Source organism: Rhinolophus sinicus, linkage group LG18 (assembly GCF_036562045.2).
Source record: "Rhinolophus sinicus isolate RSC01 linkage group LG18, ASM3656204v1, whole genome shotgun sequence".
NCBI lineage: Eukaryota > Metazoa > Chordata > Mammalia > Chiroptera > Rhinolophidae > Rhinolophus > Rhinolophus sinicus.
Genome location: NC_133767.1, coordinates 16,988,546 through 17,015,273, shown reverse-complemented (window position 1 = coordinate 17,015,273; position 26,728 = coordinate 16,988,546). Strand labels below are relative to the sequence as shown.

At 51.1% G+C, this 26,728-nt stretch overlaps 1 protein-coding gene across 2 annotated transcripts in view; it reads left to right on the top strand.

Moving 5' to 3' along the window:
* The window catches only part of XPO6 (exportin 6), a 100,028-nt gene that overhangs the window by 71,778 nt on the left and 1,522 nt on the right, over window positions 1-26,728 (top strand). For both annotated transcript variants that reach the window (XM_019754694.2, XM_074322979.1), the window contains 11 exons: window positions 3,350-3,509; window positions 6,582-6,674; window positions 9,873-10,017; window positions 11,503-11,649; window positions 12,385-12,574; window positions 19,740-19,895; window positions 20,937-21,051; window positions 21,197-21,368; window positions 22,913-23,074; window positions 24,816-24,914; window positions 25,024-25,254. In XM_019754694.2, coding sequence (XP_019610253.2) covers window positions 3,350-3,509; window positions 6,582-6,674; window positions 9,873-10,017; window positions 11,503-11,649; window positions 12,385-12,574; window positions 19,740-19,895; window positions 20,937-21,051; window positions 21,197-21,368; window positions 22,913-23,074; window positions 24,816-24,914; window positions 25,024-25,254 — 1,670 coding nt within the window. The remainder of the gene's footprint in view (window positions 1-3,349; window positions 3,510-6,581; window positions 6,675-9,872; window positions 10,018-11,502; window positions 11,650-12,384; window positions 12,575-19,739; window positions 19,896-20,936; window positions 21,052-21,196; window positions 21,369-22,912; window positions 23,075-24,815; window positions 24,915-25,023; window positions 25,255-26,728) is intronic.

The window sequence follows — 26,728 nt, the reverse complement described above, 5'->3', positions numbered from 1 at the left end:
GGCTGGGGGTAGGAGGTTCCTAGGCGGAGCCTTGGACGGGGTCCTTCTGCCTGTGTGTTCGTCCGGCTTGCAGGTACTGCGGGAAAGAACCAGCTGCAGTTTGGGTTAACATGCACCTTAGATGGCACGTGTGTTAAGATGAATTACATGGAATTGCAGTTTTGTTCGGCCAGAAATGGCCAAACCTCAGCAGTTGCATATGGTTCAAACTCCTAGTTAGTGGAAACCACGCACGGCAGTCCGAGCTGCTTCTCCTTGTGGACACGGCTCCTCGTTAGACAAGTTAGGGCAGGTGTAGCGGGGAGTGACCCGGATGGTGAGGACTCCCAGGAGGGTGATGGGACACGGAAGGGACCCTCGGGCGTTATGTCAGCCAAGTGCAGTTTGCAGGAACGTCTCCCCTGTCTTCACATCCCTCCAGGACTGCCTGTCGCGTGTCAGCAGGCTCCGGCTCAGTTTGTGTTCCACCCTCCAGGAGTGGGCCGGGGACGTGAGGAGGAAGTAAAGGCAGGAGGTTCCCCACGTCTGACCAAGGCGTCCATGGGTGGGGGCTCCCTCCAGGGGCACTGGGCTCCGTGGCATCTGGGTGCGGTGCCAGGGAAGGGCCGTGCCTCAGGTGGTTTGTGTGGATGGCGGGTGGGCGGAGGGGAGGGCCGCAGGCCTGGGCAGGGTGGCTCTTGGCTGTCTAATGACTGTCTGTCGGGCTGTACGCAGACGGGACCTTGACTTACGGTGGTGTTTGGAGTTGGTTTTTAAGACAGAAACAGAATGTTTCCCTTCATGCTTCAAATATTTAAGAACCTAGTTCTTAAACATACACCTGAGGGTGCCTCGTTCCAGGTATTCAGTACAACAGATAAGCTGAAAACTAGTGATCAGGGTGGAGCTTGTGGGAGACGGAGTGAAGATGAAGATGGGTGGGTGCAGGGAGAGTGATTGGCCGCGGGCTCTCAGTCAGAGCCCACCCACACCGCTTTCGAAGGAAAGGCTGGCCTTGTCCCTGTCCTGCCACCACATCCGTTCCCGGAGGTGTGTTCAGGAGGTTTGTTTCCCACAGAGCCGGAAGGCGTGGCGGGTGTGCAGGGGAGCCGCAGGGTTTAGAAGTTTACCCTGGGAGTCGGCTGGCTCTCCTTGACCCTGAAAATCCCAGACACTCGGGAGGTGTATAATTGTGCTCCTTTTGTTAACGGGGTGGGGATGAAGAGAGGGGTGTGTCCTCTCATGTGACCCAGCGTGGCTAGAAATGGTTCCTGGTTCGGTCTGCTGTGGGCTCACCAGGCTGGTGCTGTGGGCTGGTCCTCCTGTTGCTCTGACTGGGGGGCCTGGCTCAGGCTCCTGGATGCCCCCCCGGGGCCCTCGCAGGGCTGCCTGGGGGCGGACAGTCATCTCTGCACGAAGGCTCTGCTTGCTCTCTGTGGAGGAAAGAACACGCGATCGGGGCCGGTCAGAGCTGGCCTTTGTCACCTTGTAAGGTCCTTCCTGGACCTGCCCCTTCTTTTGTTCTCCTTGGGATGTGACCCACAGTGCCCTGGACACAGTGTCCCCTTTTCCATGTGTTGTCACAGGTCCGTCCCCAGCTTCACCGCTCGGAAGTCGGTGTAGGAGGTCAGGCATCAAACCGGCTACTTCACCCATCACCTTCGTAGGTGTTCATTCAGCCTTGCTGGTTTCTTCTCCACAGGTGTAGCTCATCCGCATTCACCTTTAAATACTAATGTGAATATCCCCAAGGGCAGTTCGAGGAAGTTAAGCTCCCAAGATTCCCTCTTCTGCTCTGTCTAGTTTGCTTTTTGTTCTGTTGTATTGAACTCACTTCTGCACCTGGGGTCACTTATGCTGTACCAGGTGCTGTGTGACACTGGGCGTGGCCCCTTCCCATGAAGGACTTGAAAGTGAGAAGACTTGTGAGTCATTAGTTTATCTGTCTGTGCGTGAGGTGCCCGGGAGGAGGTGCCCGGGAGGAGGTGCCCGGGAGGAGCTCAGGAGGTGCCCGGGAGGCAGGTTCTCTGCTGGGGGAAGGGTGGGGGGGCGGGCCTCCCAGAAGAGGTGCTGGTTACGTGGGTGTGCAGGAGACGTGAGAGCGAGCAAGGCGGGTGGGCAGTCCAGGAAGGGACACCCTTGTGCAGGCATGAGGTGCCCTGGGGGTTATCGGGTCGCAATGATAGAGTGGAACCGTCGGGGGCGGTGAGGTCGTGGGAGACCTGGAGCTGGTACTGGGAGGTCAGGCTTCCCCCTTTAGCTGGCGGGAGCCCAGGAGGCTTTGGCCCCTTGCTGCAGGGCGCTGTGCGCCTCCATCGGGGTTCTAGGAAGGTGCTTGTGGAGCGCCGCGGGAGGAGGGTTGGTGATGAGCGCTTTGAGGTGCTTGTCTCCTGACAGTAAAGCCCTGAAGTGGCAGCGGAGGGCAAAGCCTTGGACAGTGTCGGGACTGGTGGGATCGCAGGTACCCGGGGGCAGTGGTCTGACTGGTACTGCCCCCCCCTCAGTCCTGCTGGGTGATGGAGGAGGACTTTATCGAATGCAGAGCCCTCCCCTCTGGCTCATGGTTCTTACTGTCTTGTGGGCCTTGTGGGGAGAGGGGCCCAAGAGGTTGCCGAACTGAGGCAGTTTTGTCTTTCATCTTTGCATTATCCTTGCTCAGCTTGTAGAAATGATGTTGAAAAGCAAGGGAGTTTCAGGCCTTAGAAAATCACTAGCTTTTTCTGTCATAATTATTGCAAACATTGAATAATGGTGTATAGTGTATGGGTTTTTCTGTGCATTCCAGCTTGGCCCTTACAACAGTGAATGAAATAGTAGCATATTTTTCCATTTTGAAGATGAGACAGAAGGGCTTGCCGAGGCCCAGAGCCAGCAGGTGGCAGGGAACCTGCCCCGAGTCCCAGTGCTGTGCTGGGTGTCTCATGCTCTGCGCCTACGGCTCTCCTGGGCTGGGCCGCCGAGCGACCCTGTTCTTTGAGCAGGGACAGTCCCGCCCCTCAGCCCATGGAGACATCATCCTATGGCAGGGCCGTGTGCAGAGGGCAGGGAGGTGTGGAGCTGCTTAGACGGGCTTGATGAGGACAGCAGCTCTGCCCCGGAAATGGGGCCCACACTGGGCACGTTACTGGGCCTCCCGGGTGTGCTCCCTTGTCTGTAAAACTGGTGGCGTCAGGACCTGACAGGTGCTCGGTCCATTTGTCACCCCCAGGCTGGCCCAGCCGCCCTGCGTGGTCCCGGGAGTCAGCCTGTGGGTTGCTGAGTTTAGAGAATGGGTTTTGCTAAACGTATCTGGCCTGGCTGAGCCGTTGTCTGTCGTGGTCACTAAGGCATGTTCTTCCCATGACGACACGTCTGCACTGCTGTGTTGCAGGCCACAGGCTGAACATCACAGCGGAGAACGACTGCCGGCGGCTGCACTGCTCCCTGAGAGACCTGAGCTCGCTGCTGCAGGCTGCCGGCCGCTTGGCCGAGTACTTCACCGGAGACGTGTTCGCTGCACGCTTCAGCGACGCCTTCACAGTCGTGGAGAGGTAGGCTGGCCGCTAGGCCCTCTGCGGCGCTCCGCTGTGCCTTCGTGTGTGAGGGCAGTGCGCTCCCGCCAGCCGCTGCCCTGGCGCCAGGGAAACCGAGGCTCTGCCCCTGCAACGTGAACATGGAGACGTGGGTCCCGTGGCCTCTGAGCCTCAGGCTCCTCACTGGTAGAGTGGAGTGGGGAGGAGTCTCGTCGGTTTCTTGGGGGAATTAATGAGATGAGGCACTTGGCACCGGGCCTGCTGTGTAGCAGACAAAAATACAGCTGTTAATTTCATTGAGGGTCTCGTATGTAGATGTAAAGACAGGATTAGCCAGATGAGAAGGTGAGGTCTCTGCTTAGAGGCTACAGAGACATCAGGAAGGCCATGTTAATTAATAAAAGGACAAACAAGCAGGTAATGGGCAGCTAGATGTCACAGGTGGGACTTTCCCTGTCCTGGTGTAATAGGACTGCTTTTCTCGTCCTGTTCGGGTCCTAGGGAGTTAAAGCTGGGCTGCCGCCACGCCTGACCTGAGAGGGGTTCCCATCCTTCCCACCACCAAGCCCTCTCGCGACTTCCTCCCCTGGGTCCCTCGTAGGGTTCACAGCTGCATTTGTTGAGGAACATTTCATGCTACATAGTCTGCCCGCTGCCCCTCTGCTCAGGAACTCACACACTTAAGTCGTACGCTTAAGATGGAAGTGATGGGCGGCTCGTGCATTTCACAGTAACACTGAGTTGATTGGATCAAAACTGGGTGGATGTGGGTCCAGCCCAAAGTCAAGATGGAGACGCTTGGTGCTTCCCCTGGCCCAGTAGCCGCATCACTGCTAACACACTGAGGGGACACCAAGCTGCAGGCCTCGTCACTTGCTTCCCAGGTTTTTATTTAACTGTTACTCTAAGCTTAAAAATAGAGATAACTAAGAATTTTAAGTGACTCTTTAAAAGCCAGATTAATATCAATAATAAAAGCGGCCTATAGTAGTAGGATGTTTTCGAAAGTCATTTTGCACCTTCCATCTGTACTTGGAAGGACAGGTATTGTCACTTTACCTGCGAGTCAGCGAGGCCCAGAGACGCTGAGTGCCTTGCCTCGGGTCACACAGCTCCTGTGACGGAGCCCGTGGACTAAGCAGCTCCCTGAGTCCAGGACTGTGCCCTTTGCTTCCAGGCCTCAGTGCAGAGAGATGTATCTCTCAGGACCTGGGAAGTGACAGCTTGGGACCTCTCTGCACCGCTTCAGTCCAGAGCACCAGTACTTGATAACTCAGCTAATTTTGTCTTCAACTTAAAGTGTGAGAGGCGGTGCCTTGTTATAGCCACGTGATCTTAATAGCCAGTGTGTTTAGCAGTGTTTTCACCTATAGGTTCCAGAAAACAAACCTGGCATTAAAACTGCTAACCATAGAAACATTAAAAGACATTCAAAAGTCCATTTTTAGTGTGGAACAGCGTTAAAGAACGCCGTGGAATGTAAAAACAGAATGTGGTCGTCCTGTGTGAGTCACGCATAGAAGGTCCCTAGAGGCGTCAGATTCATAGGGTCGGGAAGGAGAATGGTGGTTGCAGGGCCGGGGCTGGGATATGGAGAATTATTATTTAATGGGTATCAAGTTCTACAGGATGAAATGGTTGGTGGTGATAGTTGCCCGTTGTGAATATACTTAGTACTTACTGTACGAGTGTAAGCATGGAGAGCAATTTGAAGAGTGGACCCCAGGGCACATGTGTACTCCTTCCTGTAGTAACTGTTCAGATTTCTAGTCACCGCCCCCCTTCCTGGGAGGTCAGACTGGGGGCCGTGGCTCTTTGACCCTCCCCTTCTTGACTGACTGGCAGTGCCCGCCTGTCTGCCCCTTTCTGACCAGCTTGTAGCTTTGTGATGAAGTCCTCCTCTGCCCGCAGCCGAGGAGCATTCCCAGAGGGTGTCCGCAGGCATCAGAGCCCCCGGGTGCTTTCCAGAGATGCCTATTTCCAGCTATGGTCTGTGGGGTAGGACGGGGAGCTCGCCCTGGTAACAAGCTCGCCGGTGATTCTCACGCCCAGCGAAGCTCGAGAACCCCTGCTCTGCTGCACGGAGGGAGGAGCACGCTGTCTTCCCTGGCGTCCGGTCAGGCCTGCTCGCAGCTTTCCTTTCTGAGCAGGCACGGAGGGAACTTTGCCAGGTCGCCAGTTTTTCCCTCTTGACTCGGAAAAGAGTGTCTGTCTGTCTCTGAGGAAAGAGGCGTTTTCCATGCGCCAGGAGAGCTGGCTTTTAGTTCCTGCATTTAATGCTCGTTGGTGTGCAGTGAGCCCCGGGCGGCAGCAGGCTCAGCCGCTCGCTTCTGAAAGTTGTGCTGGGAAAGAAAACACCTGGATTTACGCAGCTGCTGCTGCTTGGAGTAAGTGAGCATCAGTGAGCTGTTTGGGGATTCTGACACCACGCAGTGTCACTGTTGGTGGAGGTGGCGATGGCACATTTCTGGTGTGTTCTGTGCAGAGGAACCCAATGGAGGGATAGAGGTCCAGTCGCAAGTGGCCACTGTGCAGCTGCTCCAGGAAAACCACCGTGTGCCTCTGGCACCCAGTGAGGGTGATCAGAGCAAAACAAACGAAAAAAACCCTCGATTCATTCTAAGGACTTTTGCTCCCTCCACTCACTGCCCCAATATTTTATCATGAACATTTTCAAATCTTCAGCAAAGTGGGAAAATAATACAGGCTACGCCCATCACCCAGATTCTACAGAGCTGTATTTGCTTTATCATATAGATCTACCCATTTGAAATGTTTACTTAAAAAAAATTTTTTTATTGTAAAACACACAACCAAAACTTATATTTTAATTATTTTTATTGTATATATTATAGTACATCATAGAGAGTATATGTTAGATATTTATAGGGTTTTCAAAAATTTTTGCTACTGTAAGTAATGCTTTCGTGGGTGTCTGTGGATAAATCTTTTATGCACATCTCAGGTCATATCTCTGGGATGAAACTGAAGGTCTGGCCTTTATTTTGGGGACCTCTGTTGGCGCCTCTCTCCTTTTGTCTTCCTTTGGTTCAGAAGCTGAGTGTTTTCTCTCACCTCCTTTGCCGGCAGGTTGGTCAAAGTCACTCTGTACGGCTCTCAGATCAAACTGTACAACATTGAGACTGCCGTGCCGTCGGTCCTGAAACCGGACCTCATCGATGTGTAAGTACAGGCAGACGTCTGTCGTCTCGGGAAGGACCTTGTCCCCCAGCCCCCAGGAATTGTGCAGATAAAGGCCACAGTGGTGGCTGCACGAGAAAACTCCCACCTCCAAACCTGGAAGAGGAAGATTGTTTGATGGAACGCCCGGGCCGAGGTGGTCGGAGAGAGTGGGCTCCATCAGGCAGCGGAGCTCTGGGAACGGGGGATCCACGGAGGGGGCGTCATTTCAGGAGGAGAGGACGGCACAGGCCGAGACGGGGCGAGGTGGTGCACATCGGGCGCTGGGAGGTGGGGCTGCACAGGTGGGCATGGGAGCCAGGGCGGAAGCACCGTGAATGCCGTGGGTCTGAGCCTAGAACGGACCGGCGCTGTGATGTGCAGAGAATGACGTGGGGACACATCTGCTCACAGGTTCTGATGGATAGGCTGGCATAAGGCCCAGGAAACAGCCTCAGGCGATGCTGACACAGGACTTGCAGGGACCACGCTTTGAGAGACTGGATAGATGATCGGAAGCCATTAGGAAAGTGACAAATGGGGTAGAGGAATGGGGACTGACATGGGCCATAGCCCAGAGGTCACACTGCCCAGAAGGCCTGCTCTAGGCTAGAGCGGGCCACATCTAACCCGCTGCCAGCTTTTGTAAATAAAGTTTTATTGGCACACAGCCATGCCCACTCATGTACATACATATTGTTTGTGCTGCTTTTGCATTATAATGGCAGAGTTGAATGTGACAGAGAATGTGTGGCCTGCAGAGCTTAAAATATTTACACTGGTTTTTACAGAAAAAGTCTGCTGACGTCTGTTCTGGAGCATTCTGGAGCTGCAAATTAGATAAATGATAGAATCTTTTTTCACTATGGTGGTTTCCATGTTGTAAATATTTCTTTCCTTTTTGAGAACTTAAAGAAAGCTGTGAATCTTCTCCTGCAAAAGGCGCTAATTTGCCTATAAACACAATCCCCTTGCACACGATTTCTGGAAGTTTTAGAGCCCGTCCCTTTGTCCTTAAGGAGCTCCATCAATCTGATGGATTGACCGAAATTCTGAGCCTGTAGAGGCAGACTTCAAGTCCTCCCTCCTGCCTTTGTGCTCAGATCCTAAACGAAGGGTAAAACGGTCACTGGATTCTCAGTACAGAAGGCGAAAGAACTGCCTGGTCGCTATGAATTTTAAACTCTCTCAATATCTATATTTTCTTACTTTAAGGCACTTAGTACATTTCTTACCTAACTTCTTATTTTGAAAAAGTGCCAAGCTATAGAAAAGGGGGAAACATAAGGAACACCTTTATACTCTTAGGATAGACTCATCGATTGTAAATATTCTGTCACATTTGCTCTTGTTTCTTGTGCTTTTTCTCTGTGTACACATGTGTACATACACACATACATACATTTTTGTGTGTGTGAACTACTTAAAAATAAATTGCAGACTATGTTGCTTCACCAATAAATTCTTTAGCATGTGTCTCCTAGCAACAAGGTAATTCTCCTGTGTAGCCATAATACCCTTAGCAACGCTAAGAAACTTGCATGAATACAGTAATATCACCTAGTGTTTTTGAGAGAGAGAGAAGACACACATACAGATACACGTTTCTATATTCATATGCTCCCAATTGTCCCAGGTGTGTCCTGTATACATATATACATGTATCGATTTGGATCCAAAGCGTAACTACTTATGAACCACAGATTACATTTGTCTCTTAAAATCTAGAACAGTTCTTCCGATTGTGCATGTTTGCAGGGAAGAGGAATGGGAAGATGGAGGGGTAGAGAGAGACAGACTGACGTTTCGGAGATCCAGCCCCGAAATTTGTTTTTTAAAGCAATCTTAAAAATCTGGATTTGTCTAGTTGTTTTTCCTCCTGTAATATTAGAAACATGTTTAGCAAGAAGACTACGTAGGTGGTGGTGTGTCCTTCCTCTTGCATCATGTCTGGAGGCACTTGAGTTTACCTTGCCCTGTGAGTTTTGATGCTAAGTTTGATTTTAAAGTGGGTCTGCATACGTCCCAGCACTGTCTACTGAAAGATCCTAGAAGTAGTGCTACCGAGTATCCCGGCTCTCGGTTTCTAAGGGTCATTCTCCACTAAAAGGCGGGGCTCCTTGAGAAATGCTCTGAGTTTGGGGAGGGGGACCCTGGAGACTCTTGTTGAGTCAGGAAGGAAGGAAGTGCTCAGTGAATGTCAGGGACATGTAAAGGATGCAGGGACCAGCCTGAGAGGGTTACTCCTGCCAGAGGTGACAAGTTGATCATCAAGAAAGAATAACAATGATAATGGATTGTAACATTGAATATAAGAATCCATGCATCCATAGTGATTGAAAAAAGATGGGGAAGGAAAGCTCTTTTTTACAGAAGAATGTCAGCTAATGAACAGAAAAGAAAAAGTAGAATTAGAAAAATCACCAGTTTGCGTTCACCAATGCAGTAATGATTTTGGCAGGGATCCTCAATGGGTGATAAAACCATGGGTGTTTGTTGGGGAACAGAATATTTACATAGTCTCCGAGGGTCACCCCACAGATTATGATAGGAAAGGGAGAAGTTACATTTAGGTTTATTAGGAGGTGTGGTGTTTGTAAGGTCTGCCCCACTTTAAGATGTATTAGCCTTGATGAATTCTGAGCTGTCATGATGTATATTTTGTTGCCTGTACAATTTTGTAATGCAGTACAAAATTGGCATAAACCAAATAGTGTTTGCCACCTCCAGAGTTGTCCCATAGTCAGATACAATACATGGTGGGACAGAGGCTTAAACTGTGGAAGCTTCCAGCAAAACTTGTTTGTAAAGCGGTAAAACCTGGTAGGTGTCTACACCCTGATCCGCAGCTGTGGATGTTACATTTTTGCTAGTTCCCAAGTCAAGTCATTATCACCTAAGTTCTTTGGTTCTGTTTTTTATTATCATTTTCTCAGGGGAGCTCACGGGTGTCACAGAGAGATCGAGTAAGATCTGGGAGACATTTACTGACTGCCCCCTGGGTTTCAGGCTGTGGTGGCAACATTTAGCTCATGGTTTCAGTTTTTAGGTGCTGCGTGAGCCAGTAAACGATTTCCATGCTGTTGGACGGATCCTGGAACAGGAAACGCAGCAGATGGCATTGTCTCCTCCTGCGACACGTGTGACGCTACCGTACGTTGCCCGTGACCTCTGACCTCGCGCCCTGTCTCCTTCCCGCAGGCACGCCCAGTCCCTGGCCGCTCTGCAGGCTTACTCGCACTGGTTGGCGCAGTACTGCAGCGACGCCCATCGGCAGAACACGCAGCAGTTCGTCACGCTCATCTCCACCACCATGGATGCCGTCACACCCCTGATCAGCACCAAGGTCTCAATGGCGAAGCTGCCCCTTTAGCTTCCTCTGTGCCTCTGTCCTCGAACCCGCTGACTGTAGCCCCGAAGGCTACATAGCATTAGACTCAGTTGTTACACTGCTGGGGTACAGTATGCGTCATTTCACATAAAGGCACATAGGACTTCCTGGTTTTAGTTCTCTGAGTCCTATGTGGATACGCGCTTATTGTGAAAAGTACAGCACAGTTCAGATTTATAGACTGAAAAGCTGTGGTGCCCTTTACGCCCTTCTTCCCAAACCTTCTCCACGGCTGTGTGTCCTTCAGACGTGTTCCTCTTACACATGTCACTGACAGTTGGCCGATGCCTGGAGATACGGGTTCCTTTGCCTAACAGTGTGGTTTGGCGTCCTTTACACGTGCAGAGCCACTTCAGTTTTGCAAACTGCCTCCTGTGGCTCTGCAGTGGGATGTATTATAACGCTCGTGTTAGCGGAGGTTGGACCCTTGTAGGTGGGTCCCTGCAAGTGGAACTGCTGGGCGGAAGGTTATGTCCACATAAGCCTTGATAGGTTCTAGGAAGTTATGCTCCAGGAAGACAGCAGCTTATATCACCAGAGCGTATAGACGCTCGTTTCTCTGTCCCATGGTTTCAGTCACACACAGCGTTCTGTGCCACTATTGACAGGATAATGAACTGTTTTCCACAGCTTTCCGTTGTGCTTATGCTTGTAATTTGTAAATGAGTTGTGATATCCCACGGAGGGGGGTGTTTTCATAGTTTCCCTAGCTACTGCTGGACTTTTAAGTAGCTGCCACTTGAAAACAGCCATTGCAAATATTTGTAAAGTGCGTGTATTCATGAACGTAACTTCCTCCTTTTAGGTAATTTCCTTGGAATTGGTGGGATTGTAGCGTGAAAGGTTAGGGATACTTTGTGCTCCCAGGAAATTATAGTAACGTTTCTTCCCTAAGCACGTCTGCGTGCCCCTGACGCTTTTGTGTATTGTTTTCACCATGTCTTCCCAGCATAAAGTCTTGCCTATAGAAAGTTCTCTCCTTTGCTACTGTGACAAGGGCAGAACGGTGCTGGAATCCCGTTTCTGACTGGCACGTTGCGTGCAGGCAGTGGGGAGCCTGGGGACTGGCGGAGCACAGAGGCGCGGCCGCGGGGTCTTGTTTGCTTGGAGTAGAGGAAGGAGGTGACCCGTCTGAGTGGTTCGGATGCCCTGCCCAGGAGGTGGGCATGTGGTGCAAGGGCTGACGGGAGCCACTGTAGGTTGTTGAGCTGGAGGAGCTGGAGGTGGCGGTGCTGGCCTGCAGGAGCAGCTGTGCACACGGCAGAGAAGAGGACGCCTCTTGACGGGCGTCACCGGAGGAAAGCGCCTTTCAGAGAGAGCCTGCGCGCCCTAGCTTGGCGGCCAAGAACCGCGTTTCGCTTGTGGCTGCCTCCTCAGAGTTCTCATGCCAGTCCCTCGGGGTGCAGCGAGCTGACGTGTCCTCTCCCCCCGCCCCGTCAGGTCCAGGACAAGCTGCTGCTGTCTGCGTGCCACCTGTTGGTGTCTCTGGCCACCACCGTGAGGCCCGTCTTCCTGATCAGCATCCCCGCTGTGCAGAAACTGTTCAACAGGATCACGGACGCCTCTGCCCAGCGCCTCGTTGACAAGGTGAGGCCACGGGGCCACCTGGTGGGCACCGGAGCCGGGGCTCGTCCTTGGGGAAGCTGCGGAGAAGAGTCTGGCCTTGCTTTTTGCGCCCAGCACTTAATGGCCATGCCAATGTGGACGGCTTTCCTAAGGCCTGGCGCTGAGCAGCCTCTATGCCCTCCTGTAATGCCCTCTGACGGGGCAGGCGGCGTGTTGGTTCACACAGGAGCAGTGTTCCTGGTAACGCACAGCGGCCGTGCTGCTGGCAGAGCTGGCAGTGTGGCTGCTACTGCGCGAGGCCTCCTGGGAGGCTCAGGCTGGAAGCTCAGAAACAATCCAGATGGTTGGAGGGGCTCAAGACAGTTCTTTCCGAGCCCCTGGCTGCTGAGCTGGCGCCAGGGGACACTGATGGGAAGCGATTGTCCCACCAGCACTCTTCTGAGCTCCTCAGAGGGTGTCAGAAGCCAGCTGTGGAGGCCAGTTAGAGGCAGGGTCAGACGTGTCCCTCTGCTGGGGCAAGCACTAGATTAGAGGGGAAGTGACGGTGCCAGGATTGGTTACTGGGGCTGGCCCTGGTGTTATGCTTCCTTTTCTCTTTCCTCCCTGGGTTTCCCGAGTTGAAGCAAAGCCCCAGGTCCAGGTTTTAAGAAAGGAGCCTGGGGCCCGAGCTCGGGTACCAAGGGCTGTGACGCATGGCCGCTCTGTTCTCCGATGCTCTGGAACGTCTTACGATGCATGCGGTGGGGTCTCTTCCAGGCTCAGGTGTTGGTGTGCCGCGCTCTCTCTAACATCCTGCTGCTCCCATGGCCAAACCTCCCCGAGAACGAGCAGCAGTGGCCTGTGCGCTCCATCAACCATGCCAGCCTCATCTCCGCACTGTCCCGGGACTATCGCAACCTGAAAGCCAATGCGGTGGCCCCACAGAGGAAGATGCCACTGGATGACAGTAAGTGGCTGCCGGGCAGGGACATCCCAGGAGCTAGCAGGGCCGCAGTGTTCTTGCTTTGTGGCGGCTGCAATTTGCATCTGAAGCTCATGCGGTGAATTCTCTGTGCGCAGTCACATGGCTGTCACGGGGAAGAGTCAGCCTGGGGAGACACCACTTAGCTGTGGGGTTCAGTGAACACATCAGCGGGGCCTGTTTCCTGAGGGCAGGCTGCCCCTTCTCGTATTTGAAATGTAAAAAATAAGAAAAACGTTTATTGGAAGCACTGTTGATGGTGCCTTCTGTGGATAAAAAAGTCCTGCAGGGATGACCGATCTATTTTAGATACTTGTACAAGCAAGCAGAGCAGTGCGCCTCTACACACTGGGGAGCAAAGAAGTTAAAAATTATCTTTTGAAACGTTTTAACCTTTCTCCAAATATAGATATTTCAGAGAGATTCACAAGAGCTCGATATCTTCACAAACGGCACTTTAAGTTGACTGTTTATGTTAAAGGAGGGAGGAAAACTCCATCAGGAGCTCTCAGTAGTCAAGTAGAAGGAGTCAGATTTCTCTGAAAAACCTTCCTGAGAGATTAGATGTACTTCTAAAATATGGTCTGTTTCACATAAGGAAATAATGGGACATTTACTGGGTAACATCATTATAGAATGTTAACAAAATGCTTTGTGAAGTGTTAGAAATAGTAATAAATACTCAACATCTAAAAAAAATTACTTTTATAATTAGGAACTTTATCATATGCTCATTGTACAGAAATGTTAGAATAGTATAAAGAAGAAAAAAGAAACTCTAAAATCTCACAGTTTTAGTATTTTACAAAGTGACCGTTTTAATTGTCCTGTTTTCAAATATGTATTATAGTTACCTAGTTGCTTAAGAATGGCTGACGTGCTGAGGGCGTGCTGTGTGAGGGCATGCTGGCTTTGGCCATCTTCTCTCCATCATCAGATCTCTGACTGTGCCAGTATCAGCTGTCACAGTCTGGTACTTGTCTGATCCCGAGTGTTTTACACTCAGTAATTCATTTAATTCTCATATCAGCCTTATGAGCTAGGTACTGTGAATTATCCTGACTTGATCCATGAGGAAACTGAGGTATGAGAAGGTTAAGTAACTTGCTCGGGTGTTACATATAATTACTGTGGAATCGTGTTTTATGAAGTTTGTCTTTTTTATTTTTTTTATTTTATCTTACATGTACTTGTATCAGTCAGCACCAGCTAAGTTATGGTATGTGTAACAAACAATCCCAAAAGCTTAGTGGCTTAATGCAGGGAGAACTGTATTTCCTGTTGATACTACATGTCCAGCTTGGGGCAGGAGGGCTGGGGAGCTCCTGCTCATTCCAGTCACTGAAGGACCCAGGCTTCTGAAGGGTCCATTCCAGTGAGTGCTTTCCTATGAGTCATGTAGTTGTTCGTAAAGCTCCGGCCTACAAGTGGTACTTACCACTTCCACTTGTATTTCGTTGGCCAGAGTGCATGGTTACATGACCGTGGCTTAACTTCAGAGGGATTTAAAGTGTGATGCCAGCATGTGCTGGAAATACTTGCTGAAAAGCATGAATGATTTCCACAGTGGATGTAATTAAAAACATAGTTAACATTTGTTGAATGTTTACTGCATGCCAGACAGTGGGTTGAGAACATCATACACATTATTTCGTTTAGTCTTCCCATAGTCCTGTCTGGTATATCTTATCCTCATCTTCCAACTGATGAAATGAAGGCCTGGAAAGTTTTTCCTAGCCTGACTTTAAACTTGGAAAAATTTTCAAGCCTGCAGAATAGTTGGAAGAATAAGCAAATGAACAAGTATATATCTTTCACCAGGATTCACCAGTTGTTAATAATTGGCCACATTTGTGTTCTCCCCCACTCACATGTACTTTTTCTTTTTAACTGAGCTATTTAAAGCAAATTGCAGACATTGACACTATCCCTGAATATTTAACCTGTATCTTTGAAAACAAGATACCCTCTTAATATAACCATTATACCATTAACACAACCAAGCGGTGTCTGTCACATTATTATGATGTCATTGAACATATAGACCCTGTCCAGATTTTCCCAAAATGTCCTTTTTTTGCTTTTTAAAAATCTAAGATACAATCAAGGATCATGTGTTATATTTGGTTGCCAGATCTCTTTAGTCTCTTAATACAGACAAGCATTCCTCTTTCTTCTTTTTCCTGACCTTGACTTTGAAGAGTCCTGGCGTGGCTTTTTTGGTAGAAGGTCCTGTATCTTGTTCTGTCTGATCGTTCCCCGCAGGTTTTGGCAGGGACACCACCCAGGTGGTGATGTGTGCCTGTGGCATCGCTTCTGTTTGTCCCGTTATTGGATGCTCAGTGTGCCTGCCTGCTTCAGGCAGTGTCTGCTGCTCTCTCCATTGTCAAAGTGCCTTCACCCCCCGCCCCCCGGGCCTGGCAGGTGGAAGGCGCTCAGGATCAGAGGGAAAGTTGGGGCAGGAGTTGGACGTGGGGCTGAATGGCTCCAAACCTGCGCTCTTCCCACACTGCCCCTTTTTCTGGAAAACGTTGTCTTTCATTGCCTTATAATAGCCTAGCCTGTGGCAGTACCACCATTTACATGCCTGTGCCGTTACTATGTATTTAATGGTGCTTTCAGTTTTTTACTTGTATACTTTTGTGAATAAATCTTGGTTCTTGTTTCAATTTCCATACACGTCAGAGGTCAGATTTTGGTTCCCTGACTCTTGGCCTTTCCTTAAACTGCCTTCCTTGTGCCTCGTGTATGTAATTCTTGGGGAAAAGTCTGCTCGGTGCAGTTTCCTGGCTCGGAAAGTCCCCGCGTTGTGGTCGTGGTGAGTGATGGCTCCGTGATCAGCCGTGTGGGCGGGTGGGCCTTCATCCACTGTCCAGCATCCCCGGGACCAGCCGTTGTGGACCAGGCCTGTGTGAGCCGCTCTCTCCTCTCGTGCTCAGCCCCCGTGAGTGAGGCCGCGTCATCTTTCCACTTCTTCATATGAGGAAACCGAGCCTCAGAATGTTAAAGTTGATTAGCTCAGGAGTTAAAGCTGATTCCACCCACCTCCAAGCATGTTGCCCCCTTCCCTGGAAGCCGCCTCAGCCCCCCACAGGCTGCTGAGCTCGGGGGACCGTGCGACCCAGAAAGAACTGCCAAGTGGAGAGCAGCTCTCGGAGCCCAGCTCGGGAGCCACGTCTAAGGGGGAAAGCACCCCACCCTTGCTGGGGAACGACGGCAGCTTTCCTCTCCTGGACCTTCTGATACACCAGACACTGGGCCAGAATTACTCTGACCCTTGTCTCTGGTCCCCACGCCGCTGTGCAGGGTGGGGCTGTGGGCCGAGCCCGGGGTGCCGAGCCATCTCTGCCCCCTGTGCTGTCTTGAGTCATCCAGTGAGCTCAGACGTCAGGGTACTGTTACAAGTATGTATTGTCAGCAACATACAGTCCGCTGTAATGACAATAATTGAAAACGTTGTCAGGCCACAGGCCTGTTAGGCCCAGGATTGATCGGGCAGTTTATTCCTGAACACGTCAGCGGTAGATGTGCTCACACTCAAAGATGAAATAGCCCATTCTTTTACCAGCAAAATGAGTTTATTTGGGACTAGTGGAGAATTGCATCTGGGGACAAGCAGACTGTAGTTGCTTATTGGAATTCCCATCTCCGGTCAAGACAAAATTCCTTTCTCAAGATTTCTTTTCCATAAACCTTCTGTAACTTTTCATATCCAATTAGGTGATGTCCTGTATTTTTTCTTTCTTGTTTTGGAATAATCATTTTACTTTAGGACAAAATTCTTTTTTCCCCCCTTTCCAAAAAATGCATCTCTATTCCTCAGACCTTTTTTCATAAAAAACACACATCCTACTTTTCATATACAATCATTTTCTTTCATCCTCATTATTTCCCAGTAGTTTTGTAAAAAAGCTTTTTCGGGGGTAATAATTTCAGTGTTATTAGTTTAAGTGTTATTTTCTCAATTTCAGAAACTTACAAATCTGGTCTAGGAAAGAAGTGATGCAAGGCATTTGTTACAGAGTAATTAAGCCTTACTCCTAGAGGACAGCGTGATTGCCTGTGCATCACGTTAAATGAAATAAACTTTTTCGACATAAATAGTTAGAATAACGATTAGAAGAGGCGGGGGCAGTAGGAGCCCCCGTTGTTGCCGAGAAGGATAGCTCTGTGTCGAGTCGGCAGAATAAAGATGTGAAAGATGGGGCAACTTCTAAACTGATGGCAGAGCGGTAAAGATCTGGGGAGCCACGACCAGAATCCTCAGCCTTGCAAGTCATAAGAAATGGGAGACGTTCTTTTCAATCAAGATTACTGCCTGGTGACAAATCTGAAAAGACAGGCAGCAAAGTAGGAGCCTCTCAGCGTGATGACAGCCTGGCCTGAGGAACTGACGCTGCGGGTACAGGACCGAAAGGTGTCGTTCTTGGACTGGCCTCTGCAGCCAGCTGCAGACTGGGGTCATTTCACAGCAAGAAATACAGGGTATAAATGGACCAGCATATACCTGCACATCCAGAATCATCTAAGTAACAAATAAGAGTTTATCAAATTGACGTGTGTTTCCTGTTTTCAGGATATGCCATGCATGCCGTCCATTTTGCACTTTATAAAATTACTCTTATTTACATATCTATCAATCTACAATCTATAAATTATAGATAAACTTAAAGATATACCTTATCCATTTGTCAGTACTGACAAATACAGATAATGTGTATGTTTTCTGTTTCAGTAAATGTTAATCATAGCTCAGCAGGGGCTGTCATCACAGTTTACAGAACAAGAAGTTACAGTGCATCTCTGTAGTGGGAGAAAGTTCGCAGGCGAGGTCCATTGCTTCTTATTTCCCATTCTCAGCATCAGTGCTCGTAGTTTGTGCACTTAATTTATGCTTATTACTCTAGGTGTTTTGATATTTTCTCTGTAGTTATTTGTATTCTTAGCTCTTCTTCCAACTTTTTAAACTATTTGTAATCTTTGCTTTCTAGTGAAAACTAGGAAACAGGCAGTAGTGAACTGTTTATCATATAATAGCATCCAGCAGTAGTAGACCAGCAAACTTATAAATACGTTTCATAATTTTTGGAGGTATAGTCTTCCTCATAATCAACATTTTTTATATAAAACTCAAAGTGCCAAAAGTGGATAAATTTATGTTTAGCATTCATTGTTTATTTTATTTGGAAATGATTTAGATATTCAGTGAATATCTGTTATTTAGTTTAACTTAGTATAAAGTTTGATCTTATTTGCATTTATTTAAATTGTTTTTAACAGTTATGCTTGGATTAGACATTACACAGCTAACCATCATCTTAAGTTATTTCCTTGCTGACAAATTTTGTAACTGAGATAATATGAACTTATTTGATTTTCAGTAAACCTAGATAGCATAAAAGTATTACACTAATAATTCTAAAGCCATGCGTATTTTAATTAAACCGACAACCTGGCACTAACGTGAATATTGAGTATTTTCCCTGAAATTCATTTGGGTTATTTTCTGATATGTTTCTGAGAGTATGCTTAATTTATATAAATGCTTAATTTTTTAAAGCCCATTAAATAGAGCTCTTTACTAATCAATTTTGGTAATACCATCTGAAGGTAGAAAAATATCACATACATATATAGACATACAAATAGACACAGATTTTTTAAAATATCAGCCATGTCTCAGGCATAAAACTCAAAAGAAAATAGTTGGATCCACATTGTGTTTCTGGCAGATACGGAGTAAGTTAAGGTTTCCTGCTCAAATGGCCAAAGTTTCATAGTAAAGATTTTTTCAAATTTGCATGCTGTAAGGATCCTTTTTAGAGCTGTTTCTGGAGTTATTTTATCATTTTGAAGCTTCTGCATATCAACCAAAGGATACATTTCATTGTCTCTGAGAGGTTTGGAGTTATCTCTTTTAAGGGTACTCTACCCCTTAAGATGGACTTACTTAAAACAAAGGGTCCCCAGAATGGCCATTGCAATTCCAAACAGAAAGAGTACTCACCAGGAAGGGCATGTCTCCATGCAAACCGAAAGGATAACGCCTTTCAATAGATCCCAGATGAAGTCGGAGGGCTCAGCCAAAGGGAGGGAGCTCGGCACCGCACAGATAGACCAGACCGAATGGAGAGGGAGCTCTCCTGGGAGTGGAGAGCACACGCCGCTCAGGTGGGGCCCTCACTAGCTGCTCAGGGCCGTCTCCTTTGGATCCCACTTCTGACACCACATAATGTCAACCTCAAAAATAAAATAGCCACTTATTTTACCAGCAAAATGGGTTTCTTTGGGAATAGCAGAGAATTGCAGTTTGGGACAAGCAATTTGTAGCAAGCTACAGGCATGTCTGGAAAGACAAAGGGAAGGGAAGCTTTTATTTGGTTTTAGGAGGAAACTGGGGAGGATGTTTTGAACCGAAGTTTGTTGGAGAACAAGAGTTGGAGGTTGTGGCAGTTTCCCATTGGCTGCAAGTGGTGGTTAGTGCGTCCTTGTTGGGGCAGGGAGGGAGCCTCCTTCTTTTTCTTAAAAGCAGGAGACGAAGTTCCTATGTGAAAAATCACCTCCCTTGTCAAAATAGTTCTTATCTTCTTTCTGCGGGTCACGCAGGCTGCACCGAGCGGTACGTGTGTGAAATTTCTCCCTTCAGGGCTTCGCAGTATTTTCACAGTGTGCACAGGAGGTGCTGTGTGGATTACCAGGCAGAGTCATATTTGGAGTTGAAGGGGAGTGTTTGACCTGCATGTATCCATTCTTGCCTGTGGTAATTATCTTACGACACTTATTTTCTCACCAGTCAGTTCACCATTTTAGAGTCTTGATTAAGTCCAAGGCACCTAACCTGAGGGTACATTTCGTCTTCTCTGTGGACTTGTTTCTGGTGGATAGAAGCAGACTAGAGGGGGGAAAAGCTGAGCAGGCAACGAGTCCTAATGGTAAAAAGGAAAAAAATGAAAGAAAGAAAAGGATATAGAAATAGAGATACAGAGAGAGAGAGAGAGAACTCAGTCAAGAGACTGGGGATTCCTTTGGCAAGACGTCTGTTACTGTCCTCTGAGTACCTGTGCAGGTTTCTTCCACTTCCCTCGTGCTCTCTGTTACTCTGCTGTGTCCTCAGACAAGTCATGACCTGCAGCTTCCTCTTGATTTGCAGCCAAAGTGATCATCCACCAGACACTCAGTGTCTTGGAAGATATCGTGGAGAACGTCTCCGGGGAATCTACCAAGTCCCGCCAGATCTGCTACCACTCACTGCAGGAATCCGTTCAGGTCTCCCTGGCCCTCTTCCCAGCTTTTATTCATCAGTCAGGTAGGCGCTGGCGGCAGGCAGGCCTCTCGGGTGGGGTGCAGGGTGCTGGCGAGGGTCAGAGAGACTGCTTAGCTCTGCGGAGCCCACCGAGGCACAGGGCCGGGCCGGCCTTGACGCTGACGGCCAAGGGCAGGGAGGGTTCTGTGGGGCCTGGGCCAGGGCCCCCTGGAGCCTTCGTACGGGCCTCACACCTGTGTCCTCATTTTCATTTTAAGGCTTCGCCTTCTCCAGAATGGGGCGTACGTGGTGGGAGGAATGGGGGCAGTACACAGGCGAGGAAAGAACTTTCCATAAGTGCTGCTCATTCACTTCCACGACAAGGGGGATTTTGCTGAGATGGTTCCCCTCACCCCACTCTGTCACTGTCGCTGGCTTCCTGGAGGCACGTGCCTGGCTCTCCTGAGTCATTTGCAGTCGTCGTCTTGTTAGTCTTATGAGAAGAATATCGGGAGCTTCTCAGCCAGCCAGAATGCACTGATTGCCTCATGTAAGCAGAGTTTGTGTGGCTAGAGCCAAAACATGCTATACAAGATGGTTGTTTAGATCTGGAAATAGAACCACATTAAATGTAGTCAATATTTTCTGCAGTTAATGCATTTAATGGACCAGGGCTATACAATCTGAATATACCTTCACGATCCACTTTTAGCCACTTAACCCTGATTTAATCCCAGCTGCAGGGATTATTGGTCAGAGAGAGAAATGGCTAAAGCACTGGGGTGCTGACCCATTGACTAGTTCCATCATGTGCTCACAAAATGATCCACCTGCAGTGAAAACTGAGCATCGCTGAGTCCGGGCCGGGAGGGGGGCTTCGTTTCCCAAGGTGCGGTGCCGGGCAGAGGCTCGCCGTCCCCGAGCTGGTTTCTCAGTGGGCCCCTAATCATTTTCCACTTCCACCCCCAGCTCCCATGGTGCTGGGACGTTACTTCCAGCAGGAAGCCTAGAGACGGCAGTGCCGATGGCAGGAGGCAGTCCGTCGGACAGGGATTCTGTTCCTGTGTGCGCGCGCCTGAGCCTTTGCTTTGTCCCTTTGTTTAGATGTGACTGATGAGATGCTGAGCTTTTTCCTCACTTTGTTCCGAGGCCTTAGAGTACAGATGGGTGTGCCTTTCACTGAGCAGATCATACAGACGTTCCTCAATATGTTTACCAGGTAACCTCCCGCTGCTGTCTGTCCCTGGTGTTCAGAGTCCCAGTGAGGAGGAGTGAAGGGGGCCTGGCTGCAGAGGCCGCGGCTCTTTGCTCGCCCCAGGGAAACCTGTCCTTGGCTACTCTCGTGTGGTTTCTCTCGTCTGCAGAGAACAGCTGGCTGAGAGCATCCTCCACGAGGGCAGCACCGGCTGCCGGGTGGTCGAGAAGTTCCTGAAGATCCTGCAGGTGGTGGTCCAGGAGCCCGGCCAGGTGTTCAAGCCCTTCCTGCCCAGTATCGTCTCCCTGTGCATGGAGCAGGTGTACCCCATCATCGCCGAGGTAGGAGGCGGCGCCCGTCGACTGGGCGGGGACAGGTTGAAATGTCAAGGGACGTGGTTTGTGTTTTAAAGCCAGTTGGTTGTTTCAGTTTCCTTGTAAATGATTGTTTTCCAAGAAAGAAGGCCTTTAGCTTGGATCAGTATTTTCATGTTGGTTGAGTCAGTTAAACTAGTCCAGTGTGAGCAGGCAGGGGAATTGTTACAAGGTTGGCGGGTAGATCAGATCCGTCTCCCAAGGCGAAGTGTATAACTTTAGGTGAATATGTGGTTTTCTGTAGCAAACATTTTAACAGGTGTCCTGTCCTACTAAGAAAATCCTTGACCTCAAGGTGACAAGGCAAGTTCTTGGAATGAGTCACAGCTTTCCTTCTTACAGGAAAACTCTTTGTTCTTAGAAAACAGACGGACACTCAGCTTGACAAGAGCCAGAATAAGTACAGTGGTGCCTCGGTTTTCAAACGCAATCCCTTCCGGAAGACCGTTCGCGTTCTGAAACGTTCGAAAACCGAGGTGCGGTTTCCCCATAGAAAGTAATGCAAACTGGATGAATCTGTTCCAGACCTTTCAAACCAACCCCTAAAACTGCAAGTTTAGCATGAATTTTACTGTCTAATGATACCACAGATCCATAAAATTTATAGCGTTCGTAAACTGAAATGTTCGTCAACGGAGACGTTCGAAAACTGAGGTACCACTGTGTAGACTTAGCTCCATTGTATGTAGTAGTCATGCAAGTAAGAGCCAGCCTTCTAAGTGCCCGCACCGAGGCCTAAGTGAGCCCCGTTGCTTTGCATCATTAAAACGTGGGCCCTGGAAGGATTCAGCCGTGGCAGCTTGTGCCTTCAGGTCCCGTTTCATCTTAATCAGGCTGAATTAAATATCTGGGCTTATAATTTTGAATTCTACAGAGACATCTGGAATAATGTGACCTGTCATATTTTCCAGTGATTTGGAGATTTTTGGTCAAATTAGAAAATAATGCTGAGCCTGCTCCCCTCTTCCCTCCTCATCCCAGAACGGCAGCTGCCGGTAGAAGAGAGTGGTTAGCGCTGCACACCGCCTCCTCCCGGACGCCCTCAGACGAGTCTGTCTGTGGCTCCTAAGTGCTCTTTCCACTCCCTTTCTATAGAGGCAGATGTGCTTTACGCCTCAAGGGTCGCATAAGATCACAAGGTTAGCGGGACAGCATTGTTTATCCTGGAAAAGGGGCAGCAGACCCTGATGAAGTGGCCGGTGAATTCAGCTGCTTTCTGAACAGAAAATCCATATTCCTAATTGTTTTTCCATTTAGTAGCCCCTTCTTAGCTTGAGAAGCTGAGTGCTTCCCTCAGAAAAAGGGCCCCTGGTGCTGACCCAGGCAAATGTCTCAGATGTGGCTGGTCTCTACCGATGTGCTCGTGGTGTGAGCTGCTGCCATGGGGGCCGACAGGACAGGAGTGGGGTGGGGTGGGACGCTGCGCCCCGGCCTGTGTCGCTCTGGGCCCGGCGCTGAGGGGCTCCCGCGCTGCAGGCAGGGAAGGTCTGAAGGCCTGTGTGTGTCCCCAGCGCCCCTCCCCTGACGTGAAGGCCGAGCTGTTTGAGCTCCTCTTCCGGACGCTCCATCACAACTGGAGGTACTTCTTCAAGTCCACCGTGCTGGCCAGCGTCCAGAGGGGCCTCGCCGAGGAGCCCATGGAGAACGAGCCTCAGTTCAGCGCCATCATGCAGGTACCAAGCGTGGCAGAGCTGGGGGTGCCCGCGGAGCCAGTGCCAGGCGCCGCGGTCGGGACACCGCCACGGTCGGCCGACTGTCGTCCTTGGTTTGCTTCTTGGGCACATGGGCCCTTTTTTCTTAAAGTGGCCACTGCGACAGGGCCAGTCTCCGAAGCCCTGCAGCCTTAGAGCCGGAGCTCAGCCTCCCTCCCAGTTCCGCGGAGCTGAGTGACTTCCTGGGACCTCAGGGTCTCCATCAGCGGCTGGGGCTCAGACTGCCGACTTCACGGGGTCGTGCGGGGAAATGAGCGCACAGAACACCTGGCACGTGCACATGTTGGAGAGATGTCCGCCCCTCTGCCCTAGAGACTGTGTCCCCAAGTGCAAGGACACTGCCTGCCAGTCACCGGGCCCCTCTAACTGGAAGTGAACTGAACAGGAGTGTCTGGGGCAGGAGGTGGGGGGGCGTGAGCTGCGTTTGAAGAGAGACTTCTGTCTGTGCCGCGCTGGGCGGGGCGCTGCCCTGTGAGTCCGCTCCCGTCAGAGCTGCCCGGTGGGGCGGGCCCCGCCGTGCCAGGGAGGACTGGGCCGGCCTCCCCTCCTCAGGGCGTCCGTCCGTGTCCCCTTCCAGGGGCCCTGCGTGTCCTGCACACAGCTATGTGACTTTTGTGTTTTAACTTCAGGTGGAAGTAGGTTTCCTTTTTGTTTTCTTTAGAGCATGTTTTTCCTCACGGGAAAGCAAGAAGGTGTCTTCCCTTCAGCGCCCCACCAACACACACATGCGCACACATACTCCATTATGTACCTTCTGGAAGAGGCAGTCCTGCAGGGATGGGAAATGAACAGGGGTGGCCTAGGGCGCGGGGAGCCCTGACCATGGGGTGCGGGGGGTGCGGGAACTTCCGGAGGAGCTGCAGGTGTGTGTGTCTGAGTCCTGATGGGGAGGGCGGTAGGTGAGCTGCTGTGGGGGTCAGAATTCCATCGTGAAGGGTGACTTACTGTGTTATGCTTCAGTAAGCCGACGTTCAAAACAGAAGTGAATGAGAACCACCAGGCAGCATGGAGATGCTGTCACGGCCGCAGGGGTCTTGAGACCCTTCTTGTAGCTCAGGAGCCCAGGACGGAACGGCAGAGGGGCCACCAGCTTGTTGGAGGGGTTGCCCTGCACACCCCAGGTTTCCATTCTGAGGGCCTCCTCCGCTCCTCCCACCGCCTGTCGGGGCACAGCTCTGTTTGGGTTTTTCTGATGTGTGTGGGGGGTCTTTTTGCCCTTGAACGAATAACTTTTACAGCCCAGAAATTGCAAAGCAGTTTAAAAAACTTGCTATTGCTTAGCGCCAAGGCAGAGGCAGCCAGCTGTGAAGGAGCTGCTGCGGATTTGGCTTATGAGGCCTGGGACGCCAGGGAGCGGGCAGCTGAGGGGGTGCAGGTGGTCGGCTTGAGGGGAAGCTGCGGTGTTTTTGACTAGAGTCGTCAGCTTCTTGCTTCAGAGACACGTCCCGTGGAGGGGTCTAGAGTTTTATAACAAAAGGTGCGGGGTGAGACCAAGAGAGGAAGTGAGGCCCAGTGGGGAGGCCTTAGGAGCCAAGGTTACGGGGGGCGGGGGTCCACAGGTGTGCCCGACAGGCCGAAGCCTCTGGACGGTGACCCGTGGCCCCGCCGTGGTGGAAGGAGCCATTGTGGCGTGGGGGCGCTTCCGGCACAGGGGGCCGGTCTCAGTGCTGCTCATAGGTGGTGGTCTCCCTTCCTTGGACAGGCCTTTGGACAGTCCTTTCTTCAGCCTGACATCCACTTGTTTAAACAAAATCTGTTCTACTTGGAGACTCTGAACACCAAGCAGAAGCTGTACCACAAGGTAAGAGCCCGTCAGAAGGCATCCTTCCCCGGGCTCCCTGCCCCCTGCGCGTGGGAAGCGGCCCCGGCGCCCTGCGCGGCCGCAGCCATCACACCCGCTGTCTGTGCAGAAGCCCTTCCGGACCACCATGCTGTTCCAGTTCGTGAACGTGCTGCTGCAGGTGCTGGTGCACCGGTCGCACGACCTCCTGCAGGAGGAGATCGGCATCGCCGTGTACAACATGGCCTCCGTGGACTTCGACGGCTTCTTCGCAGCCTTCCTGCCTGAGTTCCTCAGCAGCTGCGACGGCGTGGACGCCAACCAGAAGAACGTCCTGGGCCGGAATTTCAAGATGGACCGGGTGAGGCGCGAGCGGCCAGGCTAACGGGAGGACGGCTGTGGGCCCCCACGCCCGGCCCTGCTCAGCGAGGGGCCGGGCTGCCTCCGCGTGTGGGCTGTGCCCCTGGCAGCCCCGGGCCGCGCGTGCAGCTCCTGGATGCAGGGTCCGTGCTGGCCCCATTTGGGCTTCAGCAGCACCAAGTTCTCCATCTCAGCCGCTGGGCCCCCGTTTGGGCCCCGGCAGCCCAGCTGTGTTCTCAGCTTCTCAGTCACTGTCCCCCGCTGAGCACATGGGGCTGCGCCGCTGGTTCCTATGGTCATGGGCTGCGAAGATGGGTGTTCAGAGCTGCTTCTTGGGGCCCCAGGCTTAGACATGGACCCTGGCTCCTCCCCGACCACCCCCGCCCGGCTAGAGGGGCCCGACCTGCTTCCAGGTCTGGCGAGGACCCCGCAGTACTCACCCTCTTGCCACCTGCCCTCCCGGGGAAGGTCTGGTGAGCTGTCCCCTCCTTTTCCGTGCCTTGGGTGAGAGCTGGGGTGACAGCCCTGACGCTGGGTGTCGGCCCCGCGGCGCCTTGCGTTTCCTCTCCTGGGGCCTCCTTCTTGTAGCTGTTAGATCCGCTGCGTGCCGGTCCGTCGACGGGCTCCCCTGCGGGAGAAGTCGTTTTCGGCCGTCAGCGCCTCGCATTTGAGGAAACAGAACCTCTTCCGCCCGCGTCCCCCGTGTGGCCCGCCCACCCCTTCGCTTCGTCCCCAGATCACGGGGGCTGGTGCTGGAGCAGACTTTCTCCTGCTTGTCTCCTGAGCTGGGTGTCGGGGCACGTTTTCCTTAGGCTCGGCTCCTGCTTTCCTTTGTCTTGGAATCTTTCTTTCCTGGCTCTTACCTTGGTCTCTCTTGAGCTTCTTGAAGTTCACTTCAGCCACTTGGGTATTTTTTTTTACTAGAGGCCAGGTCCTAATATTTAATGATCAGTTTCTACTGATGTCGTTATCAGTTAGCGTCTTGACTGAAAGCCGTGGTCTCCGGTCTAGTCATGCATCAGAGCACCTGGGGGGCTTACTAAACGTACAGAAGCGTGGTCGCATGTCGTGTGTCGCGTGTCCCACCAGGGAGTTTAGGTTCGGCATTTGGGAGCCACATGCTGCTGCCTCCCAGGCGTCTTGCTGGGAAGCCTGGCAGCCATGCCTCAGTGGGTCCTGTTGTTACCCCGTTTCTCAGGTGAACCCAGGCCCCAAAGGGCGGCAGGCCCCTGGGGCGCCCGGAGCAGGTCGGGCCTGGGGCTGTGGCTCCACCAGCAGCGCAGTAAGCAGGCCGCTCTGGTGGCCCCGGAGGACGCGCTGACCTGCCGGCTGGGCTGGGAAGCGGCAGCTTCTGGGGGCCTTCTGGGCGCTGGTGCGCTTTGTGCTGCCGTTTGGAGAGGAGTGGAGGGTAGCCAGGTGGTGGGGGCAGAGGAGAGCTGTTTGCTGAGCCTCCCCCATCACTGGGCTTTTAGAAG